Source organism: Emys orbicularis, chromosome 3 (assembly GCF_028017835.1).
Source record: "Emys orbicularis isolate rEmyOrb1 chromosome 3, rEmyOrb1.hap1, whole genome shotgun sequence".
Classification (NCBI taxonomy): domain Eukaryota; kingdom Metazoa; phylum Chordata; order Testudines; family Emydidae; genus Emys; species Emys orbicularis.
This window is the reverse complement of record NC_088685.1, coordinates 140,905,825-140,918,224: the sequence shown is the minus strand read 5'-3', so window position 1 is coordinate 140,918,224 and position 12,400 is coordinate 140,905,825. Positions and strand designations below refer to the sequence as shown.

General features: G+C 36.7%; 1 protein-coding gene across 1 annotated transcript in view; it reads right to left on the bottom strand.

Moving 5' to 3' along the window:
* FMN2 (formin 2) overlaps positions 1–12,400 on the bottom strand; it is a 230,875-nt gene that overhangs the window by 71,756 nt on the left and 146,719 nt on the right. The window contains exons 10-14 of the mRNA XM_065401668.1: positions 10,431–10,522; positions 10,130–10,259; positions 8,293–8,439; positions 7,073–7,132; positions 6,714–6,834 (exon numbers count right to left, since the gene is read on the bottom strand). Coding sequence (XP_065257740.1) covers positions 6,714–6,834; positions 7,073–7,132; positions 8,293–8,439; positions 10,130–10,259; positions 10,431–10,522 — 550 coding nt within the window. The remainder of the gene's footprint in view (positions 1–6,713; positions 6,835–7,072; positions 7,133–8,292; positions 8,440–10,129; positions 10,260–10,430; positions 10,523–12,400) is intronic.

The following is a 12,400-nucleotide window of genomic DNA, read 5'->3' as shown; positions in this document are numbered from 1 at the left end:
TCAGTTGAAGTAAGTATCCAGAAGTTTGAATATGAAACAAAAACTTTAGCAGCCTCTCCCTCCTATCAGCCCTCTGATCCAAACTGTATTAATTTACCACCTTAAATAATTGGTCCCATCTCTACTCCTTTTTTAAAAAGGACCCTCATGTCTGATATCTTCAATTGTATGTTCACCGCAAATTAACTGCTAGTCAGGGGTTTCCTTGTTACTTGCAAAAAGAACAAGGAGTACTTGTGGCTAAAGTGCCACAAGTACTCCTCATTCTTTTTGCTGATAAAGACTAACACAGCTACCACTCTGAAACTTGTTACTTGCATAACTTTGGAAGTCCCTAAACATGAAAGCAAATGACTGGATTGCAGGGAGAAAGCAGCAAACGTAGGGGACTTATCTGAAACTACAAAAATGTCAGGTTTGCCGCTACAGGCAAAGTGAACAGGGGTATACATCACAGTCACAAATTGGTGGACACAATCACCACAGCTGACAATCTTGTTGGCCATTTCAAAAGAAGCCAAAGTCTGAATGTAGTTATAAACTGAATTACCTTCTCAGCTGTCAAGCTACTCTTTCCATCTCTATTTTCCAAATATGAACAGAAGGTAGTAAATAGTAAAGAACTCTATTGTACACAGCTTTGTAAGACAATAGATTTCAGAACCCTGCAGTCTACACTACTCATTAGCATTGTACTGCCCTAGTACTTTCTTCTAAGAAGTTTAAAATCTTAAATAAAAAAAATACCTATAATTAGCATATGGACATAGGAAATGCCACACTGGATAAGACCAATAGTCCATATAATCTGGTATCTTGTCTCCAAGAATTACCAGCACCATATGCTTCAAAGGACTACGTATAAACTTTGTAGTGGACTAATTCAGTAACTTTCTCATGGGAAAAGTTTCTAACACTTAGACTGTTAGTGTTTGGCTTATGTCCTGAAGCATGATGATAGTTGACACACATCATTGCTCTCTGATTAGTATTCACACATTTCTGAATAGTCAGTCCATTATAGTATGTATTATTTTCCTCCCTGCATAATACAGTATATGTCAAATGAAACAGTGATGGATGAACATAACTTTGAAACAGTGATGGATGAACATAAAATATCCAGTACTTCAGACTCTCATCCATATCTTGCTGGTCTGAAAATTGGACTGAAAATCTGATAACAAGATTTGGTAATATTTCTAAAGCTTCCCGGTTCCAGCTGTGTCTAATACCATGAGAAAGGCCTCTGTCTCACCTGGTATTTCCATGAACAAAACCTCTAATACAAAAAAAAAAGAACAGGAATACTTGTGGCACCTTAGAGACTAACAAATTTATTTATTTAGTCTCTAAGGTGCCACAAGGACTCCTGTTCTTTTTGCGCATACAGACTAACACGGCTGCTACTCTGAAATCTAATACAAAAGACTAACTGACATTTTTCAACCACAGCATATGTTTGGTTAAAGGTTTGGGTGACTCTCCTTTTACCTGACCAGGTTCATCTATCCTAACATGGCAGATTTTATTTGCTATGAGGTTAGCACAGTAAAACTGAACACAATCAAAGAGCCCATATTGATCCAGGGCCACTTACACACTCTGAAGAGATACAGAATGGAAAAGATGTTTCAGTGAATAAGAAATACGTGATGAGTGTGTGTACTTTCTGTTTAAGTGACACTCTGGAGATGTAAGGTTTAACCACTGTTTTCCCCAGCACCTCCAGTGTCTTCATGTAACATTTACAACTACCATCTGTAACTTAAAGGACAGCTAAGAATTTAATGAAGGGGAATGAATCTGGCATCATCTGAAAGACAAACTCTGCCACAAATAGAACAAGCTCTCAGTTTTCTTTTATTTATTTTTTTGGTATTGTTAAGACTTACACTAAGAACTGCTCAGGCTTCAAGGGCTTTCATAGACAGCTCCTTGTTTGGAGTTTTAAGGACAGTAAAACATGACTCACAGATTGACTGAAAACCTGGCTTTAGTTTACATCTGGTTTAGGTTTAGGAGTCTGCATGCCGCACAGTTTCAGTAATTAACCCCTTCAGTGATGGCTGCACAAGCTGCTGGAGTATGTTGATGCAGAGTTGATGATTTATAAGCAAAAGCAATATTTTAATATTTTTTTTAGAATGCTCTATATGCTTCTGAATAACTGGAACTGAGTGACTGCCTGAAGCACAGATGTGGTGGTATATTTTAACTAATATTTATCTTGACAGATTTGGCATTTACTAATAAAAAGGCAGAAAGCATCTTTTCCGCAAATGAGCATGTTAATATTTCACATCTGGCTCTGTATCTCATCACACTGCCTCACAGATAGAAAACTGTAAAAATATTTAATCATTTTTAAAGTCTTAACATTTGTAGAAATTTTAATTTATGTGACTGCAAGACTTAAATATTGAGTCTAAAAATGATGACACATTGATGAATTTATTAAAAAAAATTATGAGATGGTGCTACAAAATATATTTAGAACAGATAGCAAGAGGAGTATTGCAGAGTCAATGAATTCAGCCCACTCAGAGTTGAGGAATTTCTCATGTAACTTACTCTATTCCACTTCCCCCAAAACTGGGAATACAAGCATAGAAGCACATTCAAGCCTGGTTTAGGAGAGGGGTAGCAAATCATTGAGTGACCCCTGTGGCTGCTCCCTTGATCAGCACTAATCTGATGCCAAGCATCACGTGCAAATGGTTGGGAGGATAGTTGAAGGTGGATATAGGCTGAAAATGGGGACAAATAGGGATTTGCAGGAATGAGGATGACATTCAAGTACAGATGAGGGTGATGTGCTTTTGGACATTAACCTGTGAGTACATGATATTACCGCCCTTTTGACCTACTTCATTACCACTCGTGAATGGTGCTTGCTTTGCAAATTGTGAATTAGGCTCTCCATGGGTCAAGTCATAGACACAAGAGCAGAGGCTTATAGTTCCAGGTGAAAGCAGAAGAAAATGGTAGATGTGGTAAGTCAGGAATATTTGTATACCTCTCAGGGTTGCTGAAGCTTGTTTGGAAAGTACTTTGAAAATATGACATTCTCCACAAGTGCTAAGTATTCTTATAAACATTTTTCAGTCACATAATTCAGAGATGGGAAAGACTGATTGGGTAATCCCCCTGCAGATGCATGATTATTCAGTGAATCGTAAGTACTCAGAATACATACAAAATAGCACTAAAAGCATATTGTTTAAGTCGCCACAATTACCTTGTTAATTTGTAATGTCAATGGTTGTCAATTGAATATGATAATAGTACTACCACATCATGACACGCAAACAAACTCTGGCAGAGTCAAGATTTTAGATCAGTCTGTTCATACTATACTTGGTGGGGTGCTTTTAAATTTTTACTAGTTAGGCAGAAAATAAATCTAACCCCCTAGTTAATTCTATTTCACTGGAACTTTAGTGGAAGTTGTGCAATAGATTACAACTGATTAATTTTATGCTTGTGAACTAATTTACTATTGTAGAGCTCCCATGACAACATATTCCAAGAGCCATTTCCAGATGGTTTAAACTCACCATAAGATGTGCTTCACAAACACTGTATTACTTATTGTCTTTTTAGCGTTTTACCTCTTCCCTACCCTGAATCCAAGTCCAGTTTTCTACATTCTCTTCCTAGCCTTCCTCTCCCCCAACCAACACTCTAATGGCTAGACTTTGGTGTAGTTGCTTATGAGTACTGTACCTCAGATGCCAGGTATCAATGGAGACCCAGGCCCCTTTTACTTCCAGTGAAAGTCTTTGATTCACCTAAAAGGTAGCTTTCAAAATCCACGTAGTAATGGAAACAAAAATACCTTTTTACATCTAGAAAATTACTTTGATAATCCTAAATAGTAGATACGTACGATGCAGAAACCTTTGCATCAAAAATCTTCTTCCATTGTTTCTGTGACCCTAGCTGCCTGACTTTCTTTACATGGTCAGTTGATTTAAGTCATGTGGCAAGTGCTAAAATTTCTCTTGTGGAATGACATAAGAACAGAAGTCATTACTTGGCATGACTGCATGAAGGAGGGCTGCTGACAGCCAGGAGAGATCAAAAGCAGATCAGGTTGCTTAACAAACTATATGTCACTGAACTCAGAAAGGCTAAATTGAGAATCCTGGAGAGCTGAGAAATCTGGGGGCAATTGATGGAGCCAAACTCAGTAGGTATATTAATAAAACACCTAGCTGTTCTTCAGTCTCTTGTTTATTAAAATGTCTAGTACATAACACATTAACCCTCACCATATTTTTTTTTAAACAACAGCAGAAATAAACTGCCTGTGAGTTTAATAATGTATAGTTTCCACTGTAATATGTGTATATCTTTAATTCCTTATTTTTTTACCATTTTGTAACTGAAATCTCTGTTCCAAGCAAGAAGGCGGTAGGCACCCAACTTACTTTTCTGAAAATCTTTTAGATTGAAGCTTTTAGACTAGTTAAACTCTTGGAAGAGGTTTTGTTCACTAATATTTGCAAACTGCAAGGCATACAATTCATAAACTTAAACACAGACAAAAGCCTATGCAGTCATAATGGGAAAAGTATAAAGATATGGAAATCACAAGTGTTTTTTTTCCCCTTGAAGGAAATCAAAAAACCTACCCCTTTGATACAAGCAAGCATCCAAGCTTATCACTGTGAATTAGCATTACACAGAAATCATTTAAAAAAATCAAACATGATTGAAGTCTGCATGTCTCCATGTGTGTTACTTACATATTTAGATTGGAAACTATAGCAATTGCTGAAATCAGTTGCTAGACTTATGGTTACAAATGTTTCCATTATAAGCCTTCATTACAATCTCATTCTGAAACAAACTTACTGGACTGAGGTTTCCCATGACTGGTCTCTATTCAAAAGGTAAATATTTTCTTCTGTGATTTTTTTTAAATATTGGGAGAGTAGGAAAAAAGCCCATTGTAATAAAATTTTAACACTTTTTGAATAGGGACACTGCATTTTTGAAAAGTGAAATGGACATAGTCCTGATTGACTGGTGCCTTTGTTTGAATTGAAAACAGTCTTTGTTGTACCAAAGTTATGAGTGATTGAACGTTTCTGACTTGCATTTACAAAAAATATAAATTAAAGGTGAAATTCTGACCCTACTGAAGTCAATAGGAGATTTGCCATTGACTGCAATGGGGTCAGAATTTCACTGCGAGTCTACAACCTTGCATTTAAACATGAATGCACGTGCACACAGCTAGTTAAGGGTCTGATATTTCTAGGTATTGAACACCTCTTGAGTTTTGTCAGCTATCACTGATGTCAAATGGAGAGAAGTACTGTGTCAGGAGATGGTCTTCACCTTGCAGATTCAAGCCCTAAGTGTTCAGCTATTTAAGTAGGAACTTGCTAGTTTAAGGAATTTATAAGGTCCATTGGAAAATCAACAATGCTTGAATAAAGCATGAGCTAAATAAATAGTTCTAAGAAAGGCAATTGAAGCCAGGTTCATTTTCTCTCTTTTTCAGTTAAAAGTTATATTACATTTTAAAAATAGCATTTGTGCATGGTTAACTTTGCCCCCATTGTAAACCTTAAATGCACTACTTTATTCCAGATAATGCATAAAGTGTCCAAGGTGGTGAGCTTAATTTAGCTAGAGCAACTTTAACTGTTGGAATTTCCTGACTTGTGAGTGGCTTGAACTTGTAATTTTAATGTTGTATTAACACTAGTTTTTGCACTTAGGTTGACATTCTTCAATGGTGTGGAGGGCCAGCATAAGACATTCTGCACCATTCAAGACCTGCAGTAAAGCTGTGAAGGACTGTGGGTTGGCTTTGAGTGGGTTCCTCTATATAGGACCTGGAAGAGCTCCCTACACTGTGCCCAAATTGGCTATTGCGAAGATAAGTGTACAGGAGAGATCATGGAAAATGTAGTGACATGGATTCAGTAGCCCTAACAAACTGAGCCGTCACTATTCCAATGTAGGGGCTGAAGCAATGGCACTAGAGGGATCAGGCTGCAGCCCCACGGTAGGTTGAGGAGGAAATAGAATCTCCATCCCCATATAACCCCTGCTTAATTCCCCCACACAAGGCCCAATAACTCCATATGGATGGTGCGAATTTCACTCTTAATGTAAAGATATTTCAGCTTTTGTCAATGCAAAGAAAACAGCTTGTGAAAATTTCTCATGGCGACATATGAGGAATTATGGCCCCAATCCATGAAAGTACTTAAACCTGCGCATAACTTCAAGAACCATTCTGAATCAGCATCTATATGCCTCCATTCTCAGGTATTGAGATCAGACAATATCCACCAGATAATCATTTGAAAACTGCAAAAGCTACTGTATGAACTCACTTCACATGGCTGAACTGGGAGCAGGGGTTGTCTCCAGGTTACCTGGGGCAGCTAGTTTATGCTGCTTCATCTTTACTCCTCAGCAGTACTCAGAACTGCATCTGAACATCTTCCTGACATGCAACTCATTTTAAAATCTTGATAACATGGCTATAACATATGCTGATCACTCGCTATAAAAACACCAACCACTAGAGTTAATCAAGTCAAGGATACAAAGGCAAAACACAGGAGTTAAGATCTACCTTTCATAACATATTTTACATATCAGCAAGTTTCCAGAAATTATACAAAAAGTGAAATAGAACTATATGTTATTGACATATCTGTAGTCTGATCTAGTTACAGTACCTCGCAAATCTTTTTTTAGTTTGCGAAGATCTTTTTGAAAGTCTTCAAATTTCATTTGTGAAGCCTGAAAGAGGTCCTGTGGCTCGGGAAGAGGAAAGATGCATTGCTCTTTTCCAGCGTCCTGACAAAAATATAAATGAACATTTACTTTACCTTATTTTTAAAGGTATAAATTTTAAAATTTTAAATGACTAGCACTTATTAAAATTGTACTTATTAAAACAAGTAGTGGACAGTTATCACACGTATTATGAACAATAACATACAGATTAAAGTAATCTTAACCAATATAAGGTAATACAAGTTTTAATAATTAGTTTATTTAATTCTATTTAAATTTGCAAAGATAACTCACTCACCTCATCAAAATTACGCAAATAATATGAGACAATATATGATAGAAGACTTCTGCTATTATCCTGTAGAAAAAACAAAATAATAAAGTTAAATTTTACTTATGTTGCTAAGTCATATTTAAAGTATACTAGAGTCTATTAACTTTTTTTTTAAAAGCTACAATTAAAGCACCTTTATCCTAGAAGAGCAAGGGAATTCTGCATGGAAGCTAATATTCCTTACTGAATTATGCTGTTAAAAGCAAAACACACCCTTAAGTTCTTTGCTGAATAGGGATGGACTTAAGGAAGTGCTTAAAGGAAAAAAGGTTCTTAACTACTCTGCTGAGTTGGGGCCTTAAATGAAATAAAATATTTCATTCTCTGCGCACAGACATCCCATCACAGTTATACTCAGGTCATATTTTCAAGCTTTTCTTCACAACCATGAAGACTTGAAACTTACTTTGCTTTCTCAAATGAAAGCTGAGTTTCTGATATAATCAGCTCACTCCAGGAGTCAGTGCCATAACCATGGGTGTATAGTGCCTTTGCCTTGCTTACCATCGTCACCCAAATGGCTATGCTAGGCAGTTTTATAATAGGATACTTACCATCATACCATTTCTTTCATGAAATTGTTCCATAGCCCAGTGACTCTCTGTGTTGTATATACAGGCCTGACAGATTCATATGATGAATCTTGGGTCATCCAATTTATCAGTATAGGAAACACATCACATTTTAGATATTAGGGCTCCCAGTATTAGGTATTTTATATGGTAACTATAACACCTACTCAGTCATTTTTCTCCATTTTCTCTCTCCCAAATACTCCAAAATCAGTATTTACTGGAACTGTTTTTGTTACAACAGTTTCCACTTCTGAAACATATATGATTTTGAAGAGTAAAATTAATTATATCGAAGAAAACACTCATTGAACATATAAACCATAAATATGCAGCATATGGAGATTCAAATATACACTAAGTCAGGAAGTAAGACAATTTCTAATTTAAGACACTGATTTGTTCATCAGTTTAATAGCCATAGAGAAGGCAGATTCCTTTCCAAATGGTTCTACAAATGAATTCACTCTATAAGTGCAATCAAAGTTGTATCCACTGATAAATATTTCTGTCTGATACTAGCTTTAACTTTATATGAGGTATGGAAAACATTTATTAAGAAAAGAGCGATAAAGCAGCACTCTGTTCATAAAGAATGGAATATTGACCTACACTGCTCTTAACATCTTTCAGCTTTGGAAGAATGTCCAATCCAAACCCATCTGCTTGTCCCCGTGTCCTGTTTCCACCATTCATGTAATTTCCAAATGCGAGAACCAAACCCAGAACCTGCATAACTCCTGACCCACTTTTCAATGTCTGTAAAACAAGAGATATATATATAAAATCTCAGTTAAAATCCTTAACAAGTTAAAGAAAAAAATTAAGTATGGATATCAGTAGTTAACAGAATAGTTACAAGCTTTAGATTGCCGTTTGATGTTGCATTTTACACTGTAGCTATAATTTTGGAGAACATCACACACTCATATCAGGGACACTCAAATCTAACGCAATAATGACAACTTGCAGCAAATTAAATTCACTCTAATTTTAGCACGCCTGATTACTCTCAAAACGGTATTTGAGGGGAAAATGGTATTTGTAGGTTTCGAGTTACTACATTCTTTATGCATAGGGCCCTACCAAATTCACGGTCCATTTTGGTCCATTTCATGGTCATAGGATTTTAAAAATTCTAAAATTCATGATTTCAGATATTTAAATCGGAAATTTCATGGTGTTGTAACTGTAGGGTCCTGACGCAACTCTGAAGGCAGTGGAGTTCAGAAGTAAGGGTGGCATGGTGCACTGCTACTGACGGGGCGCTGCCTTCAAAGCTGGGCACCTGGCCAGCAGCCACTGCTCGCCAGCCACCCAGCTCTGAAGGCAGTGCAGAGTAAGAGTGGCAATACCACAACCCCCTTACAATAACCTTGTGACTCCCCTCCCCCTCCCACAGCCCTCTTTTGTTGGGGACCCCCAGTTTGAGAAACGCTGGTCTCCCCCATGAAATCTGGTCTTGTGTGTACTTTTACTATACTATACAGATTTCACAGGGGAAACCAGATTTCACGATCTGTGCTGCATTTTTCACGGCCGTGAATTTGGTAGGGCCCTATTTATGCAAAAAGAAAGTCTGAGGTATAACAAAAGATTGACCATTCAGGAAGAGGCTACAGTACTTTCTTAGCACACCATGGTATTCCCAAGCAGTGCATTTACTTTGGTCCCTGATCCTGCAATCAGTTCTGCAAAAACAATAAATATGCAGCATATGGCACAACTTGTTGGACTGGGGCCTTAGGGAACACATATTTCTAATAGGAAGAAGTAATTCTTTTTTTAAAATGCCCATTGTATAAAGATTAAATTTATCCTAAATATTTTAATATTTCTTACAAGCACTAGGTTATGAAAAACAAACTCTGCATTACTTCAACAAAGCTATTGATTTAGTACTAATTTTATAGCAACCTTTTCAAGACACATCACAAACAGCAGAATTGGCATTATTTCTCTTTAATAAGAAGGTTTAAGAAATTTGCATAGTATTAATTTAAGTATGTGACCTTTTATCTGTTGTTAAGGTGACAGCTCATTTAGATCAGATATTCCAGATCTATTGAACAAACACATTCAGAATCAAAGCATGCACTCAAAATGAGCTAAAATGGCACTCATTTGGAAAGTGCAAGAAGTGAGACAGTAACTATGAAGATGGAAGATTTTGCTTTGGCAAAAGCAGAAGTTACAGTATTCTCTAGAGGCTGATGTGTATTGGCTGCAAACTCGTGATGTTATAGTTCAGCAGCGAAAGCCAATTTTAAAATTTGCTTTGATCTTGGAGCACAATCATAAAATGTTCCATTCTGCAGGACTGCTATCCCTCAGATTTAATGAGTGCTTAAAGTAAATAAAAGAAAACTTTTGAAATAAGAGTACAGCTGAACAAGAAAGATTAAATATCAGAAAATCTAGCTCTACCTTTATACGGACCAGAACCTACCTCACACAGTTTCTGTAGCAATTCAAGTTTGCGATGGATAGAGCAAATGGTTTCTGAAAATGTTGATTGGAACAGGATACAAAATACTCGTTCTGAAAAGTTGGGGATTAGTGAGAGTTCATAAAGAAACCTGGAGGAATGATTAAAGAAAATGATTTAGTTTAGTTAGTGAAGGTTTTTCACTTCTATTTGCTTCTTCGTAACACTTCTAGTTAGGTTACTAGAGCACATTAAGTTTTCCTAAAGAATGCAGCATACGCATCTCCCAGGAAACTTGTTCTGTTGAAGACAGTGTCCTTACTGTTCAGGTTTGTCCAAAGATTTGGCATTCTCCCTCTCTTTGGATGATTTGCCGTGCTTTTCTATTTTTTCCAGTTCATCTGATTGTGCTCTCTGGAAAAAACAAGCAAACAAAAATTAAAAAGTGTTTATTCAAAAGCTAGACAATTAAGCTTTACAAATAATTATGCCCTTGTAACAAATCACGTTTTTTAACTTTACTTTTTAGCATCTGTTCATGGTCAAACTACTTAATTCGTGGAGTGATTTTAAGTGTAAATATGTTTGATTCAAAACAGAACATCTCTGAATTCTCCAAATAACATTATTGACTATTAGTAATCTGCAAAAGATTTATTCATTCAAGTATGCATTGAGACAATACTTTTTCTTCCTGCCCTCCTCTCCCTTTTATTTTTCATTTGGCTGTTTATAAAGTCTCCAAGATCAAAGTATTTCCCTTTTAAGTGGTATTTCTCATTCAAAAATCAGTTGGGTTGCATTTGAATGCAATTTGATCTATATCTACATATATTGTATTTTTAACTAAATCAAAGGGGTTTAGTGTTACTTAACTTTCATTCCAAATTTTGAAAAAGGAATGGAACAACAAAATGAATTATTGAACAGATTTAAATGCAAGTATCATACAAGACACAATACACGAATAAACAACTATGGTATTTTTTCCTGGACTATAATGAATCTCACTGTATCTTAAAAAATAACCCACTGCAATCACATTTAAATCTCATTTTTCTTCTCGACGTTAGTTCCTTGGATGACCCTGTATTAGGGCGTGTGGTCTTTTTTGCAATATTCCTGTTAAGTGGAGACAGAGATATTTCATAGGTCGCAAATCTTTCTATATTCATTGCAATGCTACAATTAATTTTCCTAACTACATTGGTGCATTATTGGGTGGAATTTTTCTTTTTGGCTTCATGACGATTTTTAATATGTGTTTGTAACTCTTGACAAAAAGTATAATATACAGGGGAAAGTAGTAAATTTAACTCCGAAGTACTTATCTTTACCCTAGGAGGAAAAAGTGTCCATATCTTAACATATAATATGGGACGTGGAAGAGAACAGGGGAACCAATCAACACTGACACACAACCATTCTTAGCATCTTCCCCTCCCATGAAGGGCCAAAACCAAAAGACAAGCAGGACCTGAGTACCTTAATGTGTCCCACATTAACAAGTTTGGAAGGAGAACACTGGGACTCTAAATAGATGATTTATAGTGTCACAATTTCGTCAGTCAACATGGAGCCAGAAGAATTAGATTAGTGCTGACCTTTAACTTTTTAAGAATAATTTCTCATCAGGTGGAGAGTAAAATGTATATATGAGTTAACAGCCAGGTGACTGAAAAGTTATTCCAGATCCATCGTTTAGGCCACCTTGTTAAAAAAAATCTGCTGTAGAATTTCTTTGCAGACCACTTGACATTGGAGAGATCCAATGCCACGTGTCCCAGTGCTCCCCAACCAGTTGGAATGTCAGGGACTGTTCCCATAGGCACAGAATCTGTTCTGTTCAAACAGCCAGCCTCCTAGTAGTGTGTCTTTTGAACATGAAGGGCTCCAATGGATAAGATATTCTCTGCCTGAGCAAAGAGATCCATTGTCTTTTTTCAACAGCAGGCTTGGTTCTTGGCTACCTTTCTGATTACGTACAATACAACAGCAGTATTGTACGTGTGTAGTGTACCCCAATACTTCTGGGAGAGGGGGATAAGGTTTGTCAAGGGTAATTTGACAGCCTTTATCTCCAGGATGTAGACTTTAAGGGTCTACTGTGCAATACCTTGCACTGTGGATTTCCCTACCTGGAAGTCCTCCTAATTTTAGAAAGCAGAATCCATTTGAGTCTTGGATGAGGTTTCTCCGACAGTGTTCATTCTGTTTAAGGCTTCAGTCAAGTGATTCCTGACTGATTTGGGAGTGGTAGAGCACATGTAGCTTTCGAGACTGTCACTGTCT